The sequence below is a fragment of the Odocoileus virginianus genome, chromosome 1 (assembly GCF_023699985.2).
Source record: "Odocoileus virginianus isolate 20LAN1187 ecotype Illinois chromosome 1, Ovbor_1.2, whole genome shotgun sequence".
In the NCBI taxonomy this organism is placed as follows: Eukaryota; Metazoa; Chordata; class Mammalia; order Artiodactyla; family Cervidae; genus Odocoileus; species Odocoileus virginianus.
Window position 1 is genome coordinate 36,077,052 of NC_069674.1, and position 13,663 is coordinate 36,090,714.

Sequence of the window (13,663 nt, forward strand, 5' to 3'; positions counted from 1 at the left end):
GTGATACTCAGCACCTTTTTGGGTACCTGTTAGCCATTTGGATGTGTTGCAAAATCTCTTCAAGTCCTTTGCCCACATTTTTTTAAACAAATACTTTTTAAAATTAATCATTTGGCTGCGCGGAGGGAGTGGTGTGTGGGATCTTAGTTCCCTGACCAGGGATCAAGTCTGTACTCCCTATTATGGAAGCATGGAGACTTAACCACTGGACTGACTGGACTGCCAGGAAGTCCATTTTGCCCACTTTTTAATTGGATTATTTGATTTTTTTGCTTTCTGAGTTGTATGAGTTCCTTATGTATTTTGTAGATAAACCCCTTATCAAGAACACTTTTTCCCGTGCTGTATAGGTTGACTTTTTGTTTTGTTGGTGGTCTCCTTTGCTTTGCATATGTTTTGTTATGCGTAACAAACATGTCTGTTACACCTAAGTTGTGCTATGCATAATTTTGATGTAGTCCCACGTGTTTGTTTTTGCTTTTGATAAACCATTGCCAAGACCAATATCAAGCAGTTTATCCCCTATTTTTTCTTCTAGGAATTTTATGGTTTCAGATCTTCTCTTCAAGTCTCTATCCATTTTGAGTTGATTTTTGTATGTGGTATAAAATAAAGGTCCAGTTTTATTTTTTTGCGTATGGTCATCTAGTTTTCCCACACCATTTATTGAAGAGATCATTCTTTCTTTGTTGTGTATTCTCGACTCCTTTGTAGAAAGTTAATTTGCCGCATATACGCAAGGGTTTGTTTTTGGACTCTGCATTTTGTGCTGTTAGTCTGACTCTGTTTTTATGTCAGCACAATTACCAATACAGTAATCAATCATTTTGATTACTGTAACTCTGTAATATAGTTTGAAATCAGAAAGTTGATGCCTCCAGCCCTGTTCTTTTTCAAGAATGTTTGTGCTATTCAGGGTCTTTTGTGGTTCCATATTAATTTTAGTATTTTTTTCCCAATTTTTGTGGAAAATGCCATTGGAATTTTAATGGGGATTGCATTGAATTTGTAGACTACTTTGAGGAGTATGGATGATTTAATAATTCTTCCAGTCCATGAGCACAGATGTTTCCATTTATTTCTTTTTCAATTTCTTCATCTCCTTGGTTAAATTAATTCCTGATTGGTTTATTCTTTTTGGTGCTATTATAAAAGGGATTGTTTTCTTACTTTGTCTTTCTAATAGTTCATTGTTAGTGTATAGAAGGAGAAGGCAATGGCAGCCCACTCCAGTACTCTTGCCTGGAAAATCCCATGGATGGAGTAGCCTGGTAGGCTGCAGACCACGGGGTCGCTAGGAGTTGGACACGACTGAGCGACTTTACTTTCACTTTTCACTTTCATGCATTGGAGAAGGAAATGGCAGCCCACTCCAGTATTCTTGCCTGGAGAATCCCAGGGACTGGGGAGCCTGGTGGGCTGCCGTCTATGGGGTCGCACAGAGTCGGACACGACTGAAGCGACTAGCAGCAGCAGCAGTGTATAGAAGGACAACTGATTTTTTTTAATACTGACTTTGTATCCTGCAACTTTGTTGTTGTTGTTCAGTCACTAAGTTGTGTCCAACTCCTTGCAACCCCATGGACTGCAGCACATTAGGGCTCCCTGTCCCTCACTATTTCCTGGAGTTTGCCCAAGTTCATCTCCATTGAATTGGTGATGGTATGTTGATGTTTATTCTTATCATTTCCTGCTTGACCACGTCCAATTTATCTTGATTCATGGACCTAACCTTTAAGGTTCCGATGCAGTATTGTTCTTTACAGCATCAGATTTTACTTTCACCACCAGACACATTCACAGCTGAGGGTCATTTCTGCTTTCCTCCAGCCACTTCATTCTTTCTGGAGCAATTAGTAATTGCCCTCCACTCTTCCCCAGTAGCATATTGGACACCTTCCAACATGGGGGGGAGGGCATGGTTCATCTTTTGGTGTCATATCTTTTTGCCTTTTTGTACTGTTCATGGAGTTCTCACGGCAAGAATACTGGAGTGGTTTGCCATTCCCTTGTACAGTGGATCATGTTTTGTCAGATTTCTCGCTGTGACCCATCTACCCTGCATTGCATGGCTCATAGCTTCATTGAGTTATGCAAGCCCCTTTGCCACAACAAGGCAGTGATCCATGATGGGATCCTGCAACTTCCCTGAACTTAATATTCTGACAGGTTTTTGGTGGGGTCTTTAAAGATTTTTCTGTCTATAAGATAATGTCATCTGCAAACATGACAGTTTTACTTTTTCCTTTCTTATTTTGATGCCTTTTATTTCTTTGTCTTGCCCAGTTGCTCAGACTAGGACTTCCAATTACTATGTTGGTTGAAAGTGGTAAGGATGGGTATCTTTATTTTGTTCCTGATTTTAGAGGAAAAGTTCCAGCTTTTCACTGTTGAGTATAATGTAATCTGTGGGTTTGTCATATATGGCCTTTATTGTGTTGAGGTATGTCCTTCTGTGTCCAGTCTCTTTAGTTTCTATTTGGTTTTTAAAAGTTTTTATTGGAGTATAGTTGATTTACACTGCTGTGTTACTCTCTGCTGTACAACAAAATCAGTTAGTTATATATATATGTATATCTACTCTTTTTAGATTCTTTTCCCATATAGGTCATTGTAGAATATTAAGTTTTCTGTGCTATATAGTCCTTATTTGTTATATATTTTATATGTAGTAGCATGTATGTGTGAATCCCAGGCTCCCAATTTAATCTATCCCTCCTCCCTTTCACCCAGCAATCATAATGTTTAATTTTTATAATAAAGGGATATTGAATTTTATCAAACACATAACTTTTATCCTTTATTTTATTAATGTGATGTATCACATTTATTAATTCACATATATGTTGAACCATTCTTGCATGGGAAGCATTTCAGAAATATCTTTTTAGGGGCTTAGCAACAAGTTTTCAAATGGACATAGCTACTAGAATGTAAAATAAGCTACTGGCATGTAAAATTAGGCCAAAATAATATTGTGAATGGGTTCTTCCCTGGTAGCTCAGCTGGTAAAGAATCCGCCTGCAATTCAGGAGATGCCGGTTCAATTCCTGGGTCAGGAAGATCCGCTGGAGAAGGTGTGGGCTACCCACTCCAGTATTCTTGGACTTTCCTGGTGGCTTAGCCAGCTGGTAAAGAATCCCCTGCAATGCGGGAGACCTGGGTTTGATCCCTGGGTTGGGAAGATCCCCTGGAGAACGGAACAGCTACCCACTCCAGTATTCTGGCTTGGAGAATTCCATTAACTATTCCATGGGGTTGCAAAGAATTGGACATGACTGAATGGCTTTCACTTTCAATATTGTGAATAGTTACTACTCTAATAGACATCAAATGTATAGACCATTTACACCATCCCAGAAAGTTCTTTTGGATACTGCTGTTTTGTATTATTTTATGTAATGAGAGATTGAATATCATTACAGTAAAAGTTTTAAGAATCACTCTTTGCTAATTACATACAATTTCAGAAGGCCTAGAGTCTTGGAAAGATTGGGTGAACAGTGAAGTGAACAGTACACCATGCTCTTTAAGAAACACTAATCTAATTAACAGTGAGCACTAACCAGTTTTTTTTTTTTTTTTTAAATCCTAGTTCTGCTTTGTGTTGTATGAATTTGGGAAACCTAAAGAGATTCTGTAAGCTCTTACAAAACATTAAAAGCAAACAAGAAACAGCTAATGTGTGTTCACTGTAAATTTTACAGTGTAAAAAATTAGAAAAACCATTTTTTAAAAAGAAAAATCATATTTGTAAAACATGGACTCGCTATCATCCATTTAAGTTCTTTTCGTAACATGATATAATTCATTATATCATCTTACTTCTCTAATTTGATCCACTTTATATTGAGCCACTTCTCTCTTAGCCTCATAACTTTGTTTGACTGAAGTATTAGATCATCAGTAAAAAAAAAAAGACCTAAACTTGAGTTTTGTGTTTTTATTTAATTTTAGATTCCCCAAATGTGTTTGTTATAAACAGTAAGGATTTCCCTCGGTGGTTCAACGATAAAGAATCTGCCTGCAGTGCAGGAGACGCAGGTTCCATTCCTGGGTCGGGAAAATCCCCTGGAGGAGGGCATGGCAACCCACTCCAGTATTCTTGTCTGGAGAATCCCATGGCCAGAGGTGCCCGGTGGGCTACAGTCCACGGGATCGCAAAAGGTCAGACACAACCGAAGAGACTTAGCATGTATGCACATAAACAGTAAATACATACTTGAAATTTATCACCAAATATGAAACATCTTAGAGGATACAAGTTTACTAGGATAGAAAATTTGAAAAGTTAAGAAAACTTTGAAGTGAAATAGAATTGGATACGAAGGGAGAGTGTGTCAAGAATAATTTCATTTGGTACAGAGATCAAATACCATAAAAACGTCTTTTCTGAAATAGGATTTTTATAAATCAAACATTTTTTTGTCTTTCTGATAATTTCATTATACAGATTCTTGGCAGAAGAGAATAATCAATACGCTAGAGGAGTTACTTGTGTTGGGATTTTATCTTTGTTTTCTTAAGTAAAGTTTACTGATTATAAATTTCTTACATATAATTTCTATCTTGTATGGAACTGGCAACAAGTATAGGAAAGTTGATTTAAGAAGAGTTTTGTGCTATTACCTCTGGTGAGATGACAGTTTCTTTGCTGTCTCCTGCTGTGTGCCTTTCTTCTGCTGCTTGGTATCTGATCAGGGCATAGAAACACGGCAGAGCAGACTTACTTTGAGGTCCAAGATTCTGAAGGCAGAGGAAATTAAAAGTGTGGCTGTATGTTTCATAATATGACTTTTGGCTCCTATATTAAAGTTATCCAAGATAGTTTATAACCAGCTTATTACTTTATATTTAACCAAACATTTCCCTCATTTCCATAAATAGTTAATAAACTTGTTGATGATTTTAATGATCGATGTGTATGAGTATTTAACCATAACCAAGTGTTAAAGTGTTTTCTAAACCAATATCCCCTTTTACCTGAAATAATGTTACATAAAAACTTTATGCATAGAGTTTGAAACACTAGCTCAGCACTGAACAGTAATTGGCCCTCTGTACATTTTGAAATGTTTCTGAGAGAATGAGGAAGAGGTTGAATTTGTATTTGAGTTTATCCTAAATCTAACCATTATTTGTCTTCATACTAGAATTGTAAAATGTATTGCATAATATATATTATATATTATGTAATACATGAATGCCAGATATAAACAAAACTTTCCAGTTCTTCTCTTTCTCTTCCCATTTTGATACAGGTTCTTAGGAGTTTCTTTGCTTATTTACCGAATCCCAATATTTTGATTTCAGTAAGAACTGTTTCCATCAGTTCAGTTCAGTTGCTCAGTCATGTCTGACTCTTTGCGACTACATGAACGGCAGGCAGCATGCCAGGCCTCCCTGTCCATCACCAACTCCTGGAGTCCACCCAAACCCATGTCCATTGAGTCGGTGATGTCATCCAACCATCTCATCCTCTGTCATCCCCTTCTCCTCCTGCCCTCAATCTTTCCCAGCATCAGGGTCTTTTCAGATGAGTCAGTTCTTCACATCAGGAGGCCAAAGTATTGGAGTTTCAGTTTCAGCATCAGTCCTTCCAATGAATATTCAGGACTGATTTCCTTTAGGATGGACTGGTTGGATCTCCTTGCAGTCCAAGGGACTCTCAAGAGTCTTCTCCAACACCACAGTTCAAAAGCATCAGTTTTTCTGCACTCAGCTTTCTTTTAGTCCAGCTCTCACATCCATACATGACCACTGGAAAAACCATAGCCTTGACTAGACAGATCTTTGCTGACAAAGTAATGTCTCTGCTTTTTAATATGCTGTGTAGGTTGGCCATAACTGTCCTTCCAAGGAGTAAGCGTCTTTTAATCTCATGGCTGCAATCACCATCTGCAGTGATTTTGGAGCCCCCAAAAATAAAGTCAGCCACTGTTTCTACTGTTCCCCATCTAGTTGCCATGAAGTGATGGGACCAGATGCCATGATCTTAGTTTTCTGAATGTTGAGCTTTAATAGTAGTGTATTAATGTGTTGAATGTGACTTGACCTACTTCAGAATCAAAAGGTCTGGTTTTAAGACCTGGCATGCAGTTAGGTTCTAGAAGATGACAGAATCCAACTCAGATGATTCAGGAGGAGTACAGGGATAGGGATGGAGTAAGAAAACTGACAAAGGATGTGTTTTCGCTGGTTACAGAGGGAAGCTTGAAAGGACAAGGAAAGCTTAGTGTCATTAGAGCCTAGTGAGAGCTGTGGAGAAGTGGGTACCTGACGGGAGCCATGGGTGATAAAGGGACACAGCGTCTGTCACAAAATATGACCAGGAGGAAGGAGGGAATTGGAAGGAAATAGTCCAGCTTTTCTCTGTCAGGGATGGACAGTACTGGAACCGGGAGATGCTGTTCAGGTCTGCTTCCTTTTGGGCACAGAGTAGGGCAGAAGAATATTGGAGGGACGGGGTAATGGCAGTAAGGTAATAACCAGAACAGCTACTAATAAGAGTGGGACTGACTTAAGGTAATATTTTAGATTCAATTTCTTATCTCTAAACTGCAGATACTTTACTGGGGTTGATGTGGTCATTAAGTGAGCCATATCAAAGTACTCCAATAGTGCCTTGGTCGTGTATTTCTTAGAAGTTTTGATAAGGTGTGGATTTGAAAAGCTCAGCTTTATTTCTCTTGGTGCTGTGCTGCATTTGTTTCATAAGAATTTTGATTGCCACCATACTTTTGAATGTATGTTAGTATATGTGTTTCCCAGTGATTTGGGGGGCTTCCCTGTTAGCTCAGTTGTAAAGAATCCACCTGCAATGCAGGAGACCCCCTGGTACTATTCCTGGGTTGGGAAGATCTGCTGGAGAAGGGATAGGCTACCCACTCCAGTATTCTTGGGCTTCCCTGTGATTCAGTTGGTAAAGAATCCGCCTGCAATGTGGAAGACCTGGGTTTGATCCGTGGGTTGGGAAGAACCCCTGGAGAAGGGAAAGGCTACCTACTCCAGTAATCTGGCTTGGAGAATTCCATGGACTGTGTAGTCCATGGTATAGCAAAGAGTTGGACACGACTGAGCGACTTTCTCTTTACTTCAGTGATTTTTGAGAAGTGAACAGTCAATTGTTCAGTAGTTCCCAGAATTTAGACTTTTTTGATTTACTGCCAAATGAGAGGTTTCACTCTTTTCATTCTTGGTGTAGACAGAGCACTGCTTGCTTCTGAACTTATGGATGAAGTGCTTTTAAGATGCAGAAATTATCTGCCTGGTAAAAGATTGGTCAGACTTCGCTCTCCCACGTCTAACCATTGATGTATCCTTAGTGACTGCTTCTATTTTCTTGAGACAGCAGTGATTTTATTTTCATATTTTTTTCCTCCTAATTCTTACTGTATTTCTTCTCACAGAGATGTGCTTTCTTCTAGCTTTACCTTTGAGCGTTCGTAGGCCAGACCAGAATCAAGCATTCACTGTGTTTTCAGGAAATGTATAGCTACTAGATGATATTTTACTTAAAAGCACTTTTTGTTTTTTAAAAAATTCTCTCACAAAAACTATATTGTGATTTTGAAATTAAATACTTTCTATTTAATTTACAGGCTCAAGTTAGCAGTTTTGTACATTGCAAATTGAACTTTTCTGAATTACTGACTAAATCTTAATTATTTTCCACCAGACGGTCTGCCAAATCACGAAGCAGAAGCCCATATTCATCTAGGCATTCAAGATCTCGTAGCAGGCATAGATTGTCTAGATCCAGAAGTCGTCATTCTAGCATTTCTCCTAGCACACTAACTCTGAAGAGCAGCCTGGCAGCTGAATTGAACAAGAATAAAAAAGCGCGAGCTGCAGAGGCCGCGCGAGCTGCGGAGGCCGCTAAGGCCGCAGAGGCAGCGAAGGCTGCTGAGGCTGCTGCCAAGGCCGCCAAAGCTGCCAGCACCGCTACACCTACCAAGGGGAACCCAGAAGCTGGTGCCAGCGCGTCACAAACCAACCATGTGAAGGACGTGAAGAAACTGAAAATCGAGCATGCACCTTCTCCCTCAAGCGGCGGGACTTTAAAAAATGACAAGGCAAAGACAAAGCCACCTCTTCAGGTAACAAAAGTGGAGAATAATTTGATTGTAGATAAAGCCGCCAAGAAAGCAGCTGTCGTTGGAAAAGAGAGTAAATCTGCTGCTACAAAGGAGGAACCAGTATCTCTTAAAGAGAAAACGAAACCACTTACACCAAGCATAGGAGCCAAGGAGAAGGAGCAACATGTGGCTTTAGTGACCTCTACCTTACCACCTTTACCTTTGCCTCCCATGCTGCCTGAAGATAAGGATGCCGATAGGTAAGTGCAAAAGATTTTGTTGTGGCTGGTTAAAGAGAAGGAAATCTCAGTTTGAAATGAGAGATTATTTGACCCTCTCCCCCAAAAAACTTTATGAAAGACTGTTTAGTAAGTGAATTTTTTTTATGGTATACAACTTAAAATGAAGCACACTGCTTGTAGGATGAAAAAATGATAGCTTATGCTAAGAATTCCAGGTAAAAATTGCCATTGTTATGTGATATAATGTATGTTTCAGTTTGGAATTTAGAAATGTCAGTATTTTCTTTGGCTGAATATTCTTTGATGTTATCAGAGACAGGACATTTTATAATAGAATCTGTCCTGGGCGATAATATCATATTATCTTGCTTTTTTCTAAGTGTTTTCACTGACCTTATAAATTTATCACTTTAGGTCTCTTTATGAATACATCTTTTTTTAGTTTTTTATTGACTTAATTTTTTGCAACTAGAGATTAATTACATGTTACAGAAACTTCATAATGTGTTAGTGCTTTCCTTTAAATTATTTATCAATTTCTGCTGTTGGGATTATAGCTAGTACTTTATTTTGAAACATTTTAAAGAGGATAAAGGTAAGAATGACTAAGTATAAAGGCAGTTCTAAGAATGTTTCTCAAATTGTTCTTGGATGGAAACTTTATGCTCTGTGTGATTTGCCTATTGACTTGACCTTTTTCATTTTTATTTTTATGAAGAAATTATAACTCCCTCTCCCCTTTTTGTTAAAAAACAACTATATGGGCAATTTTTCTAGCTGGCATCTTTAGGGAATTTGAAAACAAGTTGATAAAAATGCCATGTGGGCAGGTCTTCCAAGCCCTCACTTTGGCTAGCTTTATGAAAATTTTGTAATTTAAACAAAAATAAATTATAATTTCATGCCCTCTGAAGCATCTTTTCTCTTGTGTATTTTCAGTACAATCAGAAATGTTGCTGAAGGGACCCCATCCAATTTAATCAGGTGTTATCTAGTTATATTATTCTAATTGTGATTGATATTTGCAGGTTTGACTGTTTTTGTTAGGAACACTGAAGGGACATAACAGTAGTGATTTATGTTTTGATGAGTCCTGGAATAGGTTGTTCAGCACAGAGAGGCATGAGTGCAGAACTGAGTCACTTTATCAGTAAGAGAATAAGCCTGTTGCTTGTTGCTGAGAATCTAGTGATTCTGGACCAGTGAGACTAGTTATTCTCCACTTTACTCTTCATATGTGCTGTAGGGGTAAATTTTACTGGTAAGGCTTCAGGATGTGTGCCCAGATGGTGACTGCTTATTAAGAAGGGTATTCTTTTTTTTTTTTTTTTTTTTTAATTTTTATTAGTTGGAGGCTAATTACTTTACATCATTACAGTAGTTTTTGTTATACATTGATATGAATTAGCCATGGATTTACATGTATTCCCCATCCCAGTCCCCCCCCCCCCACCTCCCTCTCCACCCGATCCCTCTGGGTCTTCCCAGTGCACCAGGCCCGAGCACTTGTCTCATGTACCCAACCTGAGCTGGTTATCCGTTTCACCCTAGATAATACACATGTTTCAATGCTGTTCTCCTGAAACATCCCACCCTCGCCTTCTCCCAGAGTCCACAAGTCTGTTCCATACATCTGAGTCTCTTTTTCTGTTTTGCATATAGGGAAGAAGGGTATTCTTTGTGCATCTGTTTTTAATAAGATGGTGGCACATTCCATACTTGGTCATTGAAATTTTTTTTGACTCACCTTCTTTGCTATCGTCTTTTTTTATTGTGTCTCTGCTCGTTTTTGCTGTGAATGTTTTTGTATGTTTCAGGGATATAGAAATTTTTTAAGACTCTTGAGTACTACTGTTGACATACATGGCCTAAGATTGATTTAACACTAGTTAACAGCCACTCTTCTTTTTGATGTTCCAAATTTGATTGTCTGAAATTTGGCCAGTGGGAGCTCCTTTAAGCCAACTCCTTTGTCCGTTTGATATGACCCCTTTTATTTTGGAGTTCATTCTTGCTTCCCATCCAAACAATCTTTTAGACTCACTTTGAACTTTGCTTCTCTCCCAGCCCTGGAATCTATTTCTCTCTGAAGATCATAAGATAGACTGTTAACTATACTTTTACATCTAATCATCTTTTAAAAAAAATGAAGATCATACCATTTATAGTATTCTTCCTTTCTTCTTTTAAAAGTTAATGTATTGGAGATCTTTCCACGTTGGCAGAGATAGATTCAGTATTCCGACACATGGAAGTGGATGTATCACTTTCTTATTAATTTTTCTGCTGTTGATTAATGGATATTTAGATTCATAATTGTTTGCTGTTAAATGCTCCTTATACATTAATATTTTATGTACATGTGGAACAATTTATATTGGATAGTTATGTGGTCAAACATCCACATTTAAAAATTTGATAGAAACTGCCAAATTGTGTCTTAATAGGATTGTGTGTCAATTTATGTAGCCAAATGTATAAAATTGCTTCAGTATCACTAAATATTGCCAATTTTGAAATATTGAAAATCTTTAAAATATGTGATTAATTTTGTATTTTTCTGATTATTGAGATATAGCATCTTTCTGAACATTTGTTGGCTATATATTTTTTCCAGTGAATTGCTTGTTCAGGTCTTCTGCTGACTTTTCCTTAAGATTATTATTATTTTTTAAATTGATTTATAGGTACCCCTTATGTTAGAATCTTCATCTGTGCCTGTCAGAGTGTGTTGCTTGTCTTTGAAACTTAACTTATTTTGACTGTGTGAATGTTTTCCATTTTGAATGTATTTGGATCTGTCATTTTTCCATTAAAACTTACGGTTTAAAGAGTTTTTAAAGGTTGATTCACATCTCACAGAAATTTGTTTTTCTTTATTATATGTAGAAGAAAGACATGGTCTGATTATCCACTCTCATCCACCACCTTGTGGACTAATAGATCAGTTGCTGCTACCATCATCTATTGAATACTCTATCTCACTGAATTCTGGTGTTATATATAAAAATTAGATGCAGGCAGGTAATGTAAAAGTGAAGGGATGGAGTAAATAACTGCTTAGTGAACAACCCAACCCTTCAGCCTCAACTTCAATGCTGCTGTGAATGAATTTGGGCCCAGTGTTGGCATTTTTTCCTTTATTATTAGATAAATTTTAAATCATTTGGTTTCTCTTGCTTGATTTTTTGTTTGGGACTTGATTAAATGCAGTGATAAATTTGGAGACTGACAGCTGTACAGAATTAGAACTTCCCATATGAAAACATCGTTTCTTTTGTTTCATTCTTGTCTAGTTTTATGTTTATCAATCATGTTTTAATTTTCTTCTCTTGATCTTATGCATTTCTTGTTAAGGCATTTTATTGTTTTTTGTTACTGTAGTATATGGAAACAAAAAATCATTACATATCCTATTTGGTTATTGCAAGTATTCAGTGTGAATATATTTTAAATTATATAGTGTTATTCTTGGGAAGTGATATTTCATTTCTCCTAAGTCTCGGAGCCTTGTTGAATTTAATAGTTCATATAATGATGTATTTGAATATAGGCAGTCTTTTACATGCTAAATTGTAAGTAAAATAAGACTTCTACTCTGCTCCCCCCATGTTGAATTGTTTTTATTCTAGCAAAGTTTTGACTAAAGTCTAATTACGAGTTGGAGACTACAGTTTTCTAAATAAATTATTTTAAATAGATTTATTTTCAGACAGTTCAAGTGGTACCTTTTCTAGAAAAAAGCTTTTGCTGTCTTGCAGTCTTGAGTTGGCTACCCTTTAGTACCATATTACTCTGGAAATTAGTGTGTTTAGTACTGTATCCTGCTGCTTACTGATGTCTTCCAAAGGACTGAAAATTTCTTTCTGAGAAGAACTGAATCTTAATGTTTTTGTGAATTTTTCCTGTTGTTAAACTATAGTGTTTTCTGTAGCATCTACCACATGAACATGGACGGTGAATATTTGTTAAATGGTGGGACATTAAAATTGGAAAGTAGGTTGCACGACACCATTACTATAGAAATAAAACTGCAATCCAATTTCCTTTTGAGCTTGTTTTCCCTATTAGAGGTTACCTTCTAGTAAGTAACCTGGGGTTGTGAAGAAAAGTCATAATTTTATTGATAGTTTTTATCAGATGGTATTTAAAAATCCATATATTTATTGTATAATAATATTAACGTTCAGTGTAAGTAGGAGTGAAAGTTAAGTGAAATGACTTATATTGTTAATGTCAGTAGTAATTTCTGACCACAGCAGTGTAGTTTCATTAAATTTTTTAAATTCTGGGACTTATAACTGTTAGGAAAGTATATGAAGTAAGGCTTCTCTCCTGGCTCAGTGGTAAAGAACCCACCTGCCAGTGCAGGAGACAGGGTTCAGTCCCTGACGGGGAAAGGCCCGCAAGCTCCAGAGCAGCTGAGCCTGTGCGCCGGCACGATGGAGCCTGTGCTCCGGAGCCTGGGAGCTGCAGCTGCCGAGCTGAGCACTGTGGAGTCTGGGCCCTGCAGGAAGGGGAGCCACTGCAGGGAGAAGCCTGTGGGCCACGACAGCAGAGCGGCCCCCGCCTGCCGCAAGGAGAGAAAACCACAAAAGCAGCAAAGACCCAGCACAGCCAGAAATAAATAGATAAAGTCACATATGAAAAAGGAAAGGGTGTGAAGTCCAGATTTTATTATCGTTTTAAGATTCTCTTTCAACATGTTATATTTGTAATGTCTGGAAGGTTTAAAATAATTACCAGGTTAAGATATACTTAAAAAAATCAGAGCCCTTAATATATTCATAAAAAGTATAAAACTGAGCTTAATTTTCAACTGTAATTCTGATAAACTAGAGTCTTAAAAAAACTTTAAAAAAAAGAATCATTGTCCAATTCAAGAAAAATTTATTCGGAAAAGGGTTGAAGCTAAATCAGTTCTTTGTGTGCGTGCTCAGTCCTGTCTGATTCTTTGCCACCCTATGGACTGTAGCCCTCCAGGTTCCTTTGTGTACGGAATTTTCCAGGCAGGAATTCTGGAGTGGGTTGCCATTTATTATTCCAGGGGATCTTCCTGACCCATTGATCAAACCTAGGTCTCTTGCATCTTCAGCATTGGCAGGTGGATTCTTTTCCACTGACCTACCTGGGAAGCCCTAAATTAGTTCCCTGTGGTTATTTAAGTAGGCAAGATAAATAATAGCATGTGATTTATTTCTTATAACAAAATAGCTTTTTGTCTCTCTACCAGAATCAAACCAAGTGCTTTAAAACTAATGAATTTTCCTGTAAAGCATGATTGCTTTAAGTTTTAATTTGTAGTTTTGTAGTAAGTCTGTATCATTAAAAAGAAACATTTTT

At 37.5% G+C, this 13,663-nt stretch overlaps 1 protein-coding gene across 4 annotated transcripts in view; it reads left to right on the forward strand.

Moving 5' to 3' along the window:
* Window positions 1–13,663, forward strand: part of CDK13 (cyclin dependent kinase 13) — a 119,655-nt gene that overhangs the window by 26,753 nt on the left and 79,239 nt on the right. For all 4 annotated transcript variants that reach the window (XM_070466705.1, XM_070466720.1, XM_070466714.1 and 1 more), the window contains exon 2: window positions 7,679–8,338. In XM_070466705.1, coding sequence (XP_070322806.1) covers window positions 7,679–8,338 — 660 coding nt within the window. The remainder of the gene's footprint in view (window positions 1–7,678; window positions 8,339–13,663) is intronic.